Here is a 17,223-nt window from a genome sequence, read left to right on the forward strand (position 1 = left end):
GAAACTGGAAGAACTTGTTCTGTGATGGACACCCATGGGGTCTGTCGTGACATGTGTCTTACTACCAGTAGTACAAAGATATTTATTTTTTTATTTATTTTAGACATGTGATATGTGCTTTGGTTAATTGAGCTTGTTTTATATGATGAAAAAATTTAAGATGTTCACACATAAAACATTTGAGTGCAGCATAAGTTATGAAAATAAGGTAGTTATGTTCTGAGAGAGTTCAACATTTGGGTTTGAAGATCATATGAGCACTCCAACATATGATAAGTTAGTTTAAACTAGACATCCAACCTAAAATACCTTTCATGTGATCTGTTGACTTTTGTTTACTGTAATGACAATAAAAGTTCATTTAAAATAAAAAGAGCTTATTTATTTGTCATCAGATACAAGTCATTCACAGTTATAACATTTAAAAGAATGGGGCCTTGTGTAAAGATGCACTCTATGTGACTGAAGACGAGTTAGATGATCAGCTGAATGCCACAGATGTCTTCATAACTGCATGTTATAGTGTAAACCAGTGGTTCTCAACCTTTTCAGCCCGCGACCCTCAAAATAAAGGTGCCAGAGACCGGGGACCCCACTGATCCTGGAGGTGGTTGAACAGCCAGGAACATTCAAGAGTAGTCCTGTGGAGACAAGGCTGGCCATAAGGAGAGATAAAGGGGGAGGTTTCTGGGACCCAGCCAAACTGAGGGCCCATGGAGGTCAGCAAAACCATGGTCCATGGTGAAGTTAATCTGTGAAAACCATATTTTATATTTGACCTAAATAATAACCAGTCATATCAAAGAAACATATATCTCTATTTCTTCATTAATTTGGTAAATAGCCTTGAAATTAAATGAAAATGACTAGTTAAAATGGGTTAAAAATTGCTAAAATTGGTTAATAGTTGCAAAAAATGGTGGAAAAGGTGGTGAAATTTGATTTTTGAAGAACATAAATGGGTTAAAAGTGGCAAAAAGAAATCAAAAATGGGTTAAAGTGGCAAAAACGGGCACAAAAAGTGGTAAAGGGAATTTAAAAGGGGCTGAAATGGCTTTGAAATGCAAAAAAAATGGTTAGAAATTAGATGCAATGGGATGAAAATGTTATATAAACTGCCAAGAATGAATGGGTTAACTGTGGTTAAAATGGGCAAAAAGGGGTGTAAACAGTGGTTGATAGGGTCAACAGAGGCAACAACAGGCAGAAAGTGGCAAGAATTGGTTTAGAAGAGGTAAAAACAGGCAGAAAAAAAAGTGATGGAAAGGGTTTCAAATTAACAAAAAGGGGTTTTAAATGGCAAAAATGTGTTTAAATTGGTATTGAAAGTGATGAAAAGGGTTAACATTTGGTAAAATTGGTGTAAAGTGGCAAGTGTAATTAAAAAAAATATTCTTAGTTTTTTAAGGCATCTGGGGACCCCCTTCTCAGTGCCTCGTGACACCCAAGAGGGTCCCGACCCCAAGGTTGAGAACCACTGGTGTAAACCACTGAGCTGTGGCTGTATGTGACAGTAATTTTTAATCCTGTAGGTCCAAAGTGTGACAAACATCAATGAAAGTCACCTACTACTCATGGCTGCATACCAAAATGTCAGTGTTGTTAGAGCGCCACCTTTTGGTAGGACTCATTAAGGGTAAGGTTGGTGGTTTGTGTGGTATCAAAAGTTAACTGGAACTGACAACCCACAGCCTTCTTGACATCTCAGGGTTTTCTGTCACTGCAGCTGCAGCACATCCAAACATGCACTACTGGGGCAGAGGTATCAGAAGAGTTCTGCTTGCTTTCCTTGTTTTTTATGTTCTAGTTTGAGCTCATTTATCCTCAGTGAACTGTCATCAGTATTCTCAGTTCACATTCTGTTCTGTTTTAGGGAGGTTTTAGTTTTTCATTCACCCTGTGTACAGTGCCTAGTGAAGTGTTTATCCTCTTTAGATGCTTTGTGATGTTTTTGGTGATGTGCAGTGTTTAGTGTCTTCCAAACTTAAGGCCAAAAATATTTGTCTCATCACACCAAAGAACTTTCTTCCACCTGACCATGGAGTCTCCCATATGCTTTTAGGCAAACTCTAGTTGAGATTTAATCTGAGTTTTCTCCAACAGTGGCTTTCTCTTTGCCACTCTCTCTTAAAGCTGGTGAACAACAGTTGTTGTCTGCAGAGTCTCCCATCTTAGCTGCTGAAGCGTGTAACTCTTTCCGAGTAGTCAGGGAGGTCTTAGTGGTCTCTCTCACTAGTCTCCTTCTTTCACAGTCACTCAGTTTGTGAGGACGGCCTGATCTAGGCAGATTTACACACGTTTATATTCCATCCATTTCTTGATGATGAATTTAACTGAACTCGTGATGTTCAGTGTCTTCACATTTCATTTGTGTCCATTCCATGACTTTTACTTTTCAATAGCCCTTTATTTGAGATGCTTGGAGTGTTCTTTTGTCTTCATGGTGTGATGGTAGCCAAGAGTATTGATCAACCAGTGACTGGACCTTCCAGACATGTGTCTTTGTACTAGTATCACTTAAGGTCAATTCACACTTTAAGCTTGTATCTGTAGATTATGCTTCATACCTATTGCTGTGTTGGTCTTCCACAGAAACCTGTGTAGAGCGGCTCCTGATCAGTTTTTTGTATCTACTATCATTGAAGTATCATATTTCCATGTGGTTATTTTATCCTCCATGAAACAGAATCTTAAATGACTTAAGCTCATTGTTGTTGTGGATAGAGAAGTTCAATGAAGTGAAGTGTGTCAGTCTCTCAGAAACGTCCAGCAGCAGCAGTCAGGTCAGCTTCAGTTCAGTATAGCTGAGGAAGGTTTCTGTACTTTTTCACTGTGTGAACACAAGCTGCCATGTCCTCTCTGACAGTAGTGAACTGCTTCATCTTCAGTCTGGACTCCACTGATGGTCAGAGCGAAGTCGAAGTTCTGATCCACTGCCTGAAAAACGATCCGGAGTCCCTGATGCTCTTTTTTTTAGCACTGTATAAAAGCAGTTTAGGCCGATGCTTCAAAGTTTATAACACTTGGGAGCCCAAAAATGGTCGAGTTCCCAGGTACCAACATTCTAACTAGTCTGGCAAGAGATGGAGGCTCCCAGAGCAGAGCTCACTGCTGCAGGCTGAGTCACTGTGACCTGTCCTCTGGACTCTGAGGATACAGAGACAAAAACACAAAGCAGTGGTTTTTTCGCCTTCATTTCTGAGGGATGGATGTTGATAGAGGAGAGGAGTCTGGTTGCCTAAACTTTACTACAGGTAGCACTTTAAAATGACCACAGAAGGCACTTTAACCTCACCCAGTGGCCATTTCCTTTTATTGTTCTAACTAAAATCTGGTGTCTTTTTCCCACTAGAGACTCCATGTGCCTCTTTGGCAGTGTCTATACACCACATGATCACTTAACCAGCCCATTGGTGTTGTTACCCAATCAGTTAGTATACATATGTGGCTGCTTCTGATTGGCTACATATATGTATTTTGGTATAATTTTGATTTTTTTCACATTTTTTTCTGTTTTCACACTACCCTACGTAAATGTTGCTTACAATGTGGTTCTTGATGACCCTGATGAAGGCTACATGCCATTGTTGTTCTCTAAACTACAAGATATCTGTTCTCTTCAAGACTTTCTTCATCCTCCATGCATCTTGAAAGTTCATATGCCAAGGTTACCCACTTCAGGACTAAAACTCTCCCAGAGCACTGGAGCATGAGGCTGCTGATGCAAAGCGGCTCTCTGTGGAAATGAATGGAGATTTTTTTTTCCTTTCTTTTTTCACTTTAAAAAATCAAGTCAAATTGGTGTACGCAGATTCATGGTGCAGGAATGGGAAAACATGAAAATGGTAGATGTGATACTTGTAGAGAAGAAGAAACTGTTAAACATACTTTTATAGAACGTGGAAGGTATGCTAGACAAAGAGTGAGATTGAAAAACAATATAGAATAAAATAGAAAAATATTTAGTATCAATGAAATGTTAAATGGAAAGAATACACTTTTTAAAAATTTAAATATGCAAAGGGGCGGAACCAGACATGTTTAACATCCGGTGCTAAGCCTGAACTAAAGATGGCAGAGGGGTGGGCACTATCCTAGATTTTTTGTGTGTGTGTATCGGACAGTGTTATGCACTATTTTTCAGCACTGTTGAACAAAAATTTAAATTCAAAATGCCAACAAATCTACACATCATTTAGGCAAAAATAATGTTGTTCAACCTAAAAGAATACTTTCTTGTTAACATCATTTCTTTCTTAACCTAACTGAGCTAAAAGTGTGATTATCATTCTAAAATCATGATACACCATGCTGAAATCCAATAATTTTCACTTCTTAAAATGTCTGAAGTTTATATTTTAAGTAACATTGCAAAGGTAAGGTGGGAATTTGGTGAAAAGGTTTACAATCGAAGCTTGGCATTGTCAAAGTACATTAAAAGCAACAATTGGGGTTAGAGATATTTATTTATTCACAAAAATGCAGAAAATTGTTTTTAGCACAATTTAAAATCTATTTTTTATACTGCAGTGAGTATATAGATACAAAAGAGTATTAGGGCCATTAAAAACTGGCATGCATTTTTTAGAATTCTGCAAAAAAATCAAACTTCTGTCATTTTTATTAGAATTTTTTAAAAATGCATATCAATTTTTCTATTGTTAAATGTCCCTAATCCACCTCTGTACACACATTCTTAAAAGTAGTTTTCTACCGCTGTTATAAGTAGAAGAAGAAGAAGAAGTGGACAACCTTCCTCAACAGTGAATTAAAAATCATTGGTAAACACCCAACAGGGATGTGTGAATATTGTGGAGCATTCATCGTCAAAAATACCAACAACAAACAGTTTTGAAGAATAAATTAGCAAAAGATTACGTCAGGTTGGAGCTAAAGGAATCGCTACAATTAAATTCAAGAAACAAAGGATACAGAGCTTTATTTCAATTTTTGAGAAAAACAAAACTAAAATCAAGACTATAGTATTATCCTAAATCCATTCTGATCCACACTCCAGGTCAGAAGGTGGCGGTAGTGCGCCTACAAGCTGTTTGCCAACCGCCATTAAACACCAGAAGAAGAAGAAAGGTGGTAGGAGAAAGAAGAAGAAGAAGAGCAGCGGAACGTCTGCCGTACAGCTAACATAGTTAAAGGGCCAGACTAGGCCTAGAAAAGTATTAATAGTTAACGTTTCTTTTCCGCATTGCCTCTCGGATGTGTTTAAAATGGCCGGATTTCAGTTTGTTTCAGGTTTGTTTCATTTCTTTCTTCTGTAAACGTGTTAACTTCAGATGTTTCTGGGAGCTTTAGGCTAACGTTCACATCTACGCATGCTAGCGCATTAGCCACAGCTACTTCTGGCAACTATATATATTTATTTCGTTTAAAATATCAGTTGTGCTTTCTTTTTGGCCGTGAGTTAACGTGAAGCCCGGTTTTCCTGTGGTATTATCCTCGATGAACCGTTAAACCTTATTGTCTGATCAGATAGGCCGCATGACGGTGTGCTAGCCTAGCTAACAGGCTATTTCTGTTGATACACTTCTCTTTGTTGACCAACGTAGGTTTGGATGAATAAGATGAACTTGTTTATCTAGTTATAACACCTGATAGATCCATGATCTTCAGTTATTACAGTAGACAATGATATGTTTGTTAATGTATATGAAGAGCGTTAAATCATTAGGATAGTTTGATAAACACAAACTCTTCAATAAAACTTCATAAGGAAGAATTGACCTAAAATTATGGCTAGCTTACGATTCATTACAACACTGTGAATGTGAGTGATGGGACTATGCAGAAATATAGAATAGAAAAGGCGCTTTAACTAAGGTGACCAGAGTTAAAGCTTGATCCGTATGAGGATGCTGACCGCTACAGCTCCCCTAGTGGCTGTGCTCAGTTACTACACTGCTGTTATTTACTGCCAGGTTGACTTTATAAGACATAGTTGGAAAATAACAGGCAAGTGCAAGAATAACTCTTTCAGCTGTCTTTTGAATAAAATGTTTTGCTAAACATCTTATTTTGCAGGCAGGCCAGCATCTTCATTTATTTAAGTCTATGTAGTCTTGGTCCTGTTTTTGTCTTGATAATTCTCCAAAATCCTTTTCCAAACAACTGGATGGCGAAACACTGACGAAATGTGTCTCTGCCCTGTGACTACAGGTGCTTCATTTCAGATTCCTGCCCAGGAAATACACTGCATTGCCTTGGACACATGGCCGAATCACTTCAGCATTTGTAAATCTACGGACAGTGGTGACCCATGTGAGTCAAAGTGTTTTGTAGTGGTGGTAATTGGTGAAAATACAATTATTTTAACATAAAGTGGAGATATTTGTAGATGCAGAGGATTCAAGAGGGGAGCTTGGCAGCTTAAGATGTGCACGAACGATATCTTTGTCTAATGTGCATATTATTAGTGGTTTCAAAAGCCATGAGGTTCTTTTATGAGTCAGACATTCAAATGTTTCAAAGCACACCTGTTAGCTTTACATGGCAGGGAAGTTAGCTTTCCATTGGCCCTTTTCATGGCAGCAGTTAAAAATGAGACCCAAAGAAACTGACCGTGGGCCAGGGTTAAACTTTGGAGACTCGAGTAGCTTTCACATAAACTTCCCTGGAGCCCAAAGTTTGTTTTTTTTTCTTTTTGTCAGTGTGAATGCAAATGAATTGGACCCACTTGGGGAGGTGGACTCTGGCAAAGTTTGGATGAGATGTGAATGCAATCACACCCGGATACGGGAAAGAACGTCATATCAGTTTTATGACGTCATCGTAAAAACTAAACTTCTTTCCACAGCGCGGCAGTTTAAGTTTTTCCTCAATAAAGCTGGAAATCATCAAAATCAAGTCAACGAACGGTCTGTTGTGACTCACCGTACAAATGAACACAAGTTGGAGTCAGTGAGATTAGATACAAAGGCAATAAAAGTCTCCTGTCACCTCAAAAACTGCTGTATCTGCGCAGCATGAGTCCTTTAAATCCTCTGAGCTGCTGGTTGAAATGAATATAAACTGTGTTTCTATTTTTGAAACCAATAGTTTCTGATAGAAGACACTGGAGCCTTGCTAATGTAGCCAAACTTGAACATCAACAGGCATTAAACCCAGATCCTTTGAATCAGTGTCTGCTGTCTAACTGACTTTGCCAAGGAAGACATTGAGATGTGACATGCATTTCCAGTACATGAGGCAATGACAGCGTGTGGAAATGGACGTGTTTTTTTTGCCATGAAATTCAAAACGTCAGTGACATTCAAAATGTTGATCATTTGAAACAGTGTGAGCGTGAAGGGAAATGGTTTTAATGCTTTTCATTAGAGCTGAAACGATTCCTCAAGTAATAAGGCAACTCAATTACAACATAGAGAAAATTATCTGCCCTGAGGCTTCACTTAAATCAGTAATACCCATATATGTCCATGATCTATGCATGTGTGTTGCATGTAGTGCTATTTACTAGTCTGACTATTTGTGTGGAACAATGCACTTGTTTTTGCTGTTATTATACTGTAACATGCATAATGCAAGGTGTGAAAATCATGAGGGAAGAAGTTGATGCAGTGATGTTTACAGGCACTCATCCCGTGTTTTTATGCATCCACTGGCCGTTGCTTCATGGCAGATATGGCACTACGCCTGCACCGGTGAACCTACGTAGATCTCCGAGTTTACGCGCTGCCTGCATGACTCGCTGGTGTGAGACCACGCTCAGTTTGTGTCTGCAGACTTCACAGAATTCCATAAACTTCTCTAAATGACCTGACAGTTTTATAGAACACAGTCAGGCTTCACTACTCAAGTCCTGTTTTGGTGCCCCCCTTTCTTCTTTCTGCACACATTATACATTTAATTATAAATTATTTTAATTCAACACACTGACATCTTGATTATAGCGTATTTTTTAAAAAGTTTCAGCATCCCGAATAATTTGAAAAGACTTGTATTGATAATGAATTAACATCAATTAAATAGAAACATGCTGTTGCCAGAGACAGTGTCTGAGACAGAGACTAGATAGGTTAAAGTTCATCGTCATACAGTCAGGATTCAACAGGTCACAGAACCAGCTTTATCCCTTAAAATGTGTTCACCATGTCAGTGGATGGTCTTAAAAGGTCAGATTTTTATGGTGGATGAACTCACAAACAAAAATGTGGTTGCAAAAATTAAAAGTCAACACACTTTGAAGAACAGATCCTATTCCTGTGATGTAAAAGTTCAGCTATCAGACATCATCAGACGGCTGTGTGAATGATGGAGCTTTATTCTTTCTAGAATACATTCATGCACAGAGTAGAGGATGTTAAAATGATAAAGTGTCCCTTTAATGACAAATTGGAAAATAAAAATAAAATGCAAATATAGCATAATCTAATGTAATTATTGAATTCCTTCATTTTTAACTTTAATAAATGTTAACTGCCATCAGAACTTCATTGCACTTTGTAAAATATTTTCTTTAGAGACCCTGTTAATACCAGTTTTAATATAGAAGTAGTTCATTTAAGGAGCCCAGCTTCTTTTCTTATTTGTCTGGTACTACTTATCTTGGAAAAAGCAAACGTGATTGATAAAACAAATGCAATATTTCTCATTAGAGAACTCAATAAATCAGAGAAGAATCAATAAAGTACTCGATTACAAAATTAATCGATTACTGCGAGCCTAGTTTCATCACATATTTAGTGAAGTAAAAACATTTTAGGCACAAGATTTGATAGATCAGAATGAAATTCAAAATGTTTGATTGTGAGTATCCACAAAATGTCAATGCCAATTTTAGGATCGTTTCAGTCATGTCTTATTGAGTTATAGTAGATAATTGATATGGCGTATTTTGGAAAATACAGAATGATTAAGTTCTGAATTGGCCATAGGCTGCTGTGTGAATATTAGTATTCAGCTATTAACTGTTAGTGGATTATTAGTATTTAATGCGGAACATTAAAATCTGACCATCTGGTGGCACTATAGGTATCATTTTGTAGTATGTCAAGCATCTAACATGAATCATATTCTCAAATCTCCACACTTTAGCACTTTTAGTTTTTGAGATATTGTTTAACATCTGCTCCAATAGATGCCCAACAATACATTTTAATATTTCTAATATTCGTATAGAGCCACTGATTCACTCTAGCATCAGGCAAAGTAATAGTACACATCTCCTACAGGATGCATAATTTTTTCAAGTTTCAAGTATCTAGTACAGACCCTGCAGGACTAGATACAAGCCAAAGGGGGTTATTTTTTATTTTTTAAATAAAGCAGAATAAACACCTAGCTCTCGCACTGATGACACTTTGTTCAAGTCAAAGAAATGTTTTATAAACCACTGCATTTTTAGTAACAGTAACTCCTAATTCCATTCAAAATCATTATCTAAAACAGTGTAATGTTGCTACATTGAATACGCCAAGTCAAGTCAACAAATGTGCTTGTGATGTGTCTGTCTGTATTTTTGTGTTTCCAGCTGGCATCCAGTGGCTGTTGGTGAATAAAGAAGAGCCTCCTGAACAGCAGGGTTTGAGTCCCAGCCTGGATCAGGAGGACACCAAGCCCCCACACATTAAAGAAGAACAGGAGGAACTGTGGATTGGTCAAGATGCAGAGCAGCTTCAAGGACAAGAGGAGGCTGATATCAAGTTCCCATTCACTGTTAAGAGTGAAGATGATGACGAGAAACCGCAGTCCTTGCAGCTTCATCAAATAGAAACTGAACAGACAGAAACAGGAGTTGATGGAGAGGACTGTGGGGGATCAGAAAATGCCAGGAGCTCAGATCCAGAGAGACATTCACATCCAGAGATTGAGGTAATGATTGAAGAGTCCTCTGAATCTGAGACTGATGATGATTGTAAGAATGTGAAATGCAAAACTGCATACCAATCGGGTTTAAACTCTGTGGAAACACCTGAGTGGTTGGGGGAGAAACCTTTCAGCTGCCAAGAGTGTGGCAAAGGGTTTGGACGAAAAGGTCATTTGACTGAACACTTGCAAACGCACACAGGAGAGAAACCCTTCAGTTGCCCTGTGTGTGGTGGAAGATTTAGTCGCTCAAGTTATCTGAAGGAACATATCAAAACTCATTCAGTGGAGAAACCTTTCAGTTGCTCAGAGTGTGACAAAAGATATCATACTAAAAGACAACTGACATATCATTTGAAAACGCACCTTGAAGAGAGACCCTTTTGTTGCCCCGAGTGTGGCAAAGGATTTAGACAGAAAAGTCACCTGACATATCATTTAAGAACTCACACAGGTGAGAAACCCATGGACAGCTCTACAGTTGAAGGAATAAACCTTAAACCACATCTGGAAAAACAGATTCAAATGGAGGAGAAACCTTTCAGCTGTCCTGAGTGTGGCAAAGGATTTAGAGAACGATTTCATCTGAATCAACATATTCAAACTCACACAGGAGAGAAACCCTTCAGTTGCCATGTGTGTGGTGGAAAATTTAGTCGCTCAAGTTATCTGAAGGAACATATTAAAACTCACTCAGTGGAGAAACCCTTCAGTTGCTCAGAGTGTGACAAAAGATTTCACACTAAAAGACAACTGACATATCATTTGAAAACGCACCTTGAAGAGAAACCCTTTAGCTGCCCTGAGTGTGGCAAAGGGTTTAGAGATAAAAGTAAATTGACTGTGCATGTGAGAATTCATACAAAGGAGAAATCCATAGACAGCTGTAAGGTTGGTGAAAGATCACACTTTAAACCAAATCTGGAACAACAGAGTCAAATGATGGGGGACAAATCTTTCAGCTGCCCTGAGTGTGGCAAAGTATTTAAACAAAAAAGTCACCTAAAGGGTCATTTGTTAACTCACACTGGAGAGAAACCCTTCAGTTGCCCTGTGTGTGGTGGAAAATATAGTCGTTCAAATTATCTCAAGGAGCATATCAAAACTCATTCGGGGGCAACACCTTATAGTTGCTCAGAGTGTGACAAAAGATTTCCAACCAACAGAAAACTGAAACATCATTTGAAAACTCACACAGAAGAGAAACCCTTCAGTTGCCCTGAGTGTGGCAAAGGATTTAGTCAGAAAAGTAATCTGACTGATCATTTAAGAACACACACAGGAGAGAAACCTTACAGTTGCCCTGTTTGTGGCAAAAGATTTGGTCATAAAAGTAATCTGCTGGGTCATTTGAGAACTCACACAGGAGAGAAACCTTACAGTTGCTCTGAGTGTGGCAAAACCTTTAAACATAACAGTCATTTGGCATACCATTTGAGATCTCACACAGGAGAGAAACCCTTCACTTGCTCTGTGTGTGGCAATGGATTTAAAGATAAACGCCATCTTATAAATCACCTGAGAACACACACAGGAGAGAAACCCTTCAGTTGTTCTGTGTGTGGCAAAGGATTTAGCGTTAAAAGTAATTTGAAGGGTCATTTGAGAACTCACTCAGGAGAGAAACCCTTCAGTTGCTCTGAGTGTGGCAAAAGTTTTACACTGAAAAGCCATCTGAAATGTCATATGAGAACACACACAGGAGAGAAACCCTTCACCTGCTCTGAGTGTGGTAAAGGGTGGTTTCACAAGAAAGACATGACTCAACATATGTGTGTTCACACAAATGTGAAAAATCCTTCAGTTGCTCCCAGTGTGTAAAAAAAAAATTCAAGCACAAAGAACATCTGAGAGTTGGTCAGAATTTACATGGTAGACAGAAACCCGAGCTGCTGTGATTGCAGTAAAATTCTCTTGTGAAGGATATGTGACCTATCATATGTGTGCTTCTGCAGAAAATGACACCAATCAGAGTCATGGAATGTAATCTGTGAGGATGCACCATATTATCAGCATATGTGTCTTGGCAAATTTCTGCTGATGTTTACAACCACTATTTTTGCTATTAAAAATGTGTATATGGCAGTTCTAAATATGTTCCATATGAACAGAGACCTACTTCAGTTAAAGTCTTTTTCTTGTTTGTCCTCTTTCCTTAAACTTTAAACTTAATAAGGACTGAAATGTATTCATGTGGTCATCCTCAAATTTTAAGCTGTGTTTCAAGGGCTGTAGTTGTAGGCCTAAACTATATTTAAATATCAGTATTGATATTGGTATCTTCTAAAATTAATAATAGTAATAATAATAATATATTTCTGCAAAAATCCAATATCATGCATACCTAGTGATCCAGTAACAACACAGTAACCAGTGAAACTGCTCCTCTGAATATGGTAACAGCTTCGGCTGAAGTTAACTACTGAAAGGTTCCACAGAAGAGAATTATTAAACTCCATGACATCTAACATTAAATAAAAATATATAGATATATGTAAATCTTCAAATGAAAAACAAAAACAATCGTTACAGCACATGGTCCACACCTATGTAAATTTTGGCAGCTATTTTTAATTTTATTCTTAGTTTTAGTCTTTAAAGAAATGTCTTTTAGTTTTAGTCACATTTTAGTCATTTCTATCCTTTTTAGTTTAGTCTAGTTGTAGTCCATAAAAGTCCTCACATTCTAGTCTGAACTTTTAGTCCAAGCATTTATTTTCTTGCCTAAATCTGGTACCAAATCATGGTAGTGTGTTCTATGTACTCTGCTAAACCTGGGGTCCCTGCTTTCTACAGCTGAGAGGCAGAAGAGCTACAGCTTCACTGTATTTTGACAGATTTGCCCACAGTGGAAAAATGTCACAGATTTTGAATGTCTGAAGAAAACTACATTTTATTTTAGTCTAGTTTTAGTCATCTTGATGAAAACTAAACTTACTTTTTGTCAGGTTTAGTCATTACAGATCTAATTTTGTTTGTCTTAGTTTAGTTTTTGTCATGGAACAAAAGGCTGTCGACAAATATTTTTAGTCAGAGTTTAGTCGACAAAATTACACTGGTCCACACAGGAGAGCCAACTCGTCTGGCCAGGACTTGGCTTTTTGCTTACAGTGCTCACACAAACTTTCACTCCTGAGATGTTTTACTCTTCGCTGGGCAATTAATTAAACAATAATCAAAAGCAACATATAGAGCCAATAACAAACATAAACCTGCTGTTTCGGTTATTTCTGATTCGTCCCCTTGTAAATCTCTCTATTTATGCACCATTTATGCCCCATCCAGTGCTACTCGGAAGCACTACAGAGTTTATGACAAGTTTAAGAAGAGTTTATGTTATTTTAATTTTGTGGAAAATACCAACAAAACAGAGCATTAATTAAGGTGCGACTAAAATAAGCAACCATTGTTGATGACAGTTTTTTAAAATAGACATGGATAAAAATATAAAATATTATATTTATTATTGCAACAAGGATCTATGAAAGGAATCATCATTTTTGTATGTTTTTTCAGATAAAGGTTAGTGTTTCAAAAAAAAAAAAAAAACAGTCTGGTAGTTTTGGGTTTATTATCCTTGTTGGAGCTTAATTATAACTCATGTCAATGTCAGTAACTAATGCCAATGACACTTTTAAGGAAAGAAAATCTGTTTCAGCTTTCTTTGTCAGGAAGTCAGACCAGGAAAATTCATTTGAAAATGGCCATTTAAACTGGAATCAGCACCACTCTGGTCTAATTACCACAAGGGCACAAAACTGTTTGAAGAGAATGGCATTTTATAGATTAAGCCACACAATTTCTTTTCTGGAAGTACACAAGATTGAAGCATTAAACTTTGAAATATATCAAATTTGTTTTAAAAATATGCAAATATTTACGGCACAAATAGAGAGGGAGGTGGAATAACCGTTCATTAATCGAGGGAAAAAGTTCAATTAATCCTGAATACATTTTTTTTGCCATAATTGCCCAACCCTACTTGGAAGTTTAAAAACTAATGTCACATAAATAAAACCTGTAATGTAAAATAAGTGACTTCATACATACCCCCCCCCCTCGCCCAAGTCAGTATTTAGTAGATGCACCTTTGGCTGCAATCACAGCACCGAGTCTGTGTGGATAGGTCTATATCAGGCTCAAACATCTGTACACTGCATTTTACTCTGTTCTTCTTTGCTAAACTGCTACAGCTCTGTCAGCTTGCATGGAGATCAGGCATGAACAGCCCTCTTCAAGTCAAGCCACTTATTAAGGACCAACTAACGACTCTCAGGGGACCACCCATATCAGTAGCATATTTAAAATCAACAAAGGCTATACACATGTTCTGGCTCTAAGGGGATAACTTGCCAAAGAATGCAGCCCAAAGGGTTCCCCTGGACCCCCAGACCTACCCAAAGTGAGAACTGGGACTGAAAAGGACTGCTAGTCCTGAGCTGTCTCTATTGCTGCTGCGGTCTCTATAGAACTGAAGAGGCCTTTTGGAGGAGAAGCACAATGTATTCAAGAATCTTAGTCAAGTCCAGTTGCCCCCTTCATCAAGATTTGGGTAAAAGTTAGGGTATTATTTTTTTTTCTCCAAAATTAACCTTCTGTCTGTCCTACATCTGATGCTGTCAAAAGATTTTCAGATCGGGGCTGCTGATGAAAAGTGGCTCTCTGCTGGGTTGTTTTGAGTGACTCCAACAGCCACTGGGATGACTCAAGATAATGTCTATCAAGAGATCAATACATCATTGTTATTACTGATGATTTTTTTTAAACATTTTTTTATTTTGTCTTTCTTGGATGGGCATCTGCTTTACTTAAATGTAAATGGGTTTATATCAAGCAGGAAGAGACAGATAAGTTTCTCATGTACACCTGTATACCATCAGCATACTGGATGATTTTAAGGTACTGTGTCTCTGGGAATTTGTGTATTCGATTTTTCACTCTGTCTTTAGATTTAATTTAGTTTTAGAGGTTTCTTTATTCATTATTGGATTTTATACCATGTTCTGGTTAAATACTCTATTCTGTGTCCAACTATGATGGATTAATGGACTCCACAGAGGCAACCACATCAGAAGATTCAGGCCTCCACGTCATCTATCAGTCCCTCATAGTTGAACACCTAGTTGGACATTAACCCATTTCATTTATTTACTAATTTTATTTGGTATTTTGTGACTCCATTTGGGGATATTTTCCACTACATTTAACCCAGATGGATTTATGACTCTTGACCTGTTCTCTGAAAACCTGTTGTCTCTCTTGTCAACTAAATAAATGCATTAATTCAACTAAAGACACCTTGGTAGAGTGGCTTCGGAGTTTTTGAGTCTTCTATTATATAAATACATAATATTGATTTATTCTTTGTAAGGATCTTGTTTTATTTAAGTTGATTTGTTGTTGCGGATTGCGAGGCTGTAGGACGAGGACCTCTACAGTAAACATGTTTAAATGAATCATGCAGTGAAGTGTAAGCCTCTGTCAAAACATCAAACTGCAGTAGACAGTCCACTTTCTGTTGAGTCTGACTGAATGAGTTTTTGTCAGATGCTTTTTCATGAACACATATCCACTGTGATAACTTTGACCATAGCAAATGACTGCATCTTCAGTCTGGCCTCCACTGATGGTCAGAGTGAAGTCAGAGTGTGAGCAATTGCCTGAAAAACAACCTAGAATCCCCAATGCTCAACTGCTAGAAAGATAAATCAGGATGTGGACTTGAAAGGTGAAGGATGTGTGATTAAACAAGACATTTGTTACCCTGTGTCCAAGTCATGTGATACATATTTGTACACTTTTTGAATGTGTAAGGTGCACATGCCTCCCTCGTTGTTACTCATCCTGAGCATTGTAATTAAAGAAAAAGATTATTGCTCACATGAAAGATAAAGTAGCAAACCTTAGGCGGGTTATTTATAATGTCACTTTGGCAATATTAAGATAGTCCAGGAAAGGGATGGGCAACTTTCATGATCAGGAGGGCACTATGAATTTTGTGGTCAATGCCAAAAGGCCAGATTTTCACAGATTGTTGGATATTCTCAGTTAACCTGTGATTCCAAAAAAAAAAATAAAAAAATAAAAAAAACAGTGAAAGGAAGAATATGTACATAGCTTTTCCTGATAATTTGTTATACTAATGTTTTTTTAACTCAAGTGCAAATAGGTTATTTAAAAAGCTACACAAATTAATTTAAAGCTCCTTTTCCAATATAGTAAACATGATACTTATTTGGTATTTTACTTGTATTTTTTGAACAAGTGCATTTGATGATGCATACAGTTTTTTTTGTTTGTTTGTTTTTTGTTTTTTGTTTTTGTTTTTGTTTTTTTTTTGCAAAAAAAAAAACATTTGCAGCTAATTGAATCTACTAAATGGGAAAAAGAAAAAAAGTAAGTCAAAAATGAATTCAATGTCGATAAAATACAAAAAAAGGAAAATGAAATATCTTAAAAGGAATCGAGAAGTAAAACGTTTTTTCAATGAAATAAAAAAAACTAAACATAAATCAAATTATAAATAAATTTAAATTAATAAAAATGTAATCAAATTTATTGATGAAATTAAAATAGATTTAAAAAATAAGAAAATAATCAAGAATTGGGTGATTAGATTTCAGATTTTAATTATTTTAAAAAACAAATATTGAACAAAAAATGAATTAAACATAAAGAGAAATAAGAAAAGAAGAAATTAAAAACTCAAAAATCAACAAAAAACAAACAAAAAAAGAATTTAAAGTTGATACAAATGAACAAAAATATAACAAATTTATGTATTTAAAAAAAAACTAAAAAATAGTTTAAATAATTTTTATTGAAACTTAACTTAACTTAACTTAACTTAACTTAACTTAAATCTTGATGGATTTTTCTTCACCCAGGAAGGGGCGGGGCTGGCATCGCAAAGTACCCGGATGGGTTGTTCTCATCATTGCGTCATCAATGCGCCTGGCCCGCCTAAACCAAAGAAGAAGAAAGGAACTTTTTTTTTTTTTTTCTCCCGCCGACCACAGTTCGCAAATTTCAATCGTTATATGTCGTGCAGGAGCAGAGGAACCCAAGAAGAGTGTTCAAAGTGGACTTTCTTTTCATTCCTTGACTCTTGGATGTTTTTAAAATGTCCGGGTTTCAGGATCCTTCAGGTTTGTTTTCTTTGTTCTTCTTTAAACTCGTTTACTGTAAATGTTTCTGGGAGCTACGATGACCTGCACAGTATTAGAAACTGCCACCCCTGCGGCATCTGTATACTTGTATTGTTTTTAATTACTCTTCAGTTTCTTTTGATTATCTGTTTGGCTCTGTTTGTGGTGATCAGTTCATCAGAAGCCCAGTTTTACTGCCCAGGTAAACCCTACTGTCTATATAGACCACGTGGCGTGACGGTGTTCTAGCTTAGCT

The 17,223-nt window shown here is 37.1% G+C and overlaps 2 protein-coding genes and 1 gene segment (V, D, J or C); 2 read left to right on the forward strand and 1 right to left on the reverse strand.

The window, feature by feature from the left end:
• Positions 1-17,223, forward strand: part of LOC121523649 — an 820,099-nt gene that overhangs the window by 771,596 nt on the left and 31,280 nt on the right.
• LOC121523651 (immunoglobulin kappa light chain-like) overlaps positions 1-17,223 on the reverse strand; it is an 813,481-nt gene that overhangs the window by 769,840 nt on the left and 26,418 nt on the right. The window lies entirely within an intron of this gene.
• On the forward strand, positions 5,119-12,462 carry LOC121523534 (oocyte zinc finger protein XlCOF6-like). Its single transcript, XM_041808454.1, has 3 exons — positions 5,119-5,250; positions 6,172-6,273; positions 9,485-12,462. Exons 1-3 carry the CDS (start codon positions 5,226-5,228, stop codon positions 11,638-11,640), a joined length of 2,283 nt encoding a protein of 760 aa, XP_041664388.1. The 5' UTR covers positions 5,119-5,225; the 3' UTR covers positions 11,641-12,462.

The sequence above is a fragment of the Cheilinus undulatus genome, linkage group 16 (genome assembly GCF_018320785.1).
Source record: "Cheilinus undulatus linkage group 16, ASM1832078v1, whole genome shotgun sequence".
NCBI classification, from domain to species: Eukaryota; Metazoa; Chordata; class Actinopteri; order Labriformes; family Labridae; genus Cheilinus; species Cheilinus undulatus.

Bases quoted from the DNA above. Each gene is read 5' to 3' on its own strand.
- LOC121523534 (XM_041808454.1), top strand. From the start codon at position 5,226: ATGGCCGGATTTCAGTTTGTTTCAG. The intron at 5,251-6,171 runs GTTTGTTTCATT...CTGTGACTACAG, and splicing joins CGGATTTCAGTTTGTTTCAG to GTGCTTCATTTCAGATTCCT. The intron at 6,274-9,484 runs GTGAGTCAAAGT...TTGTGTTTCCAG, and splicing joins TACGGACAGTGGTGACCCAT to CTGGCATCCAGTGGCTGTTG.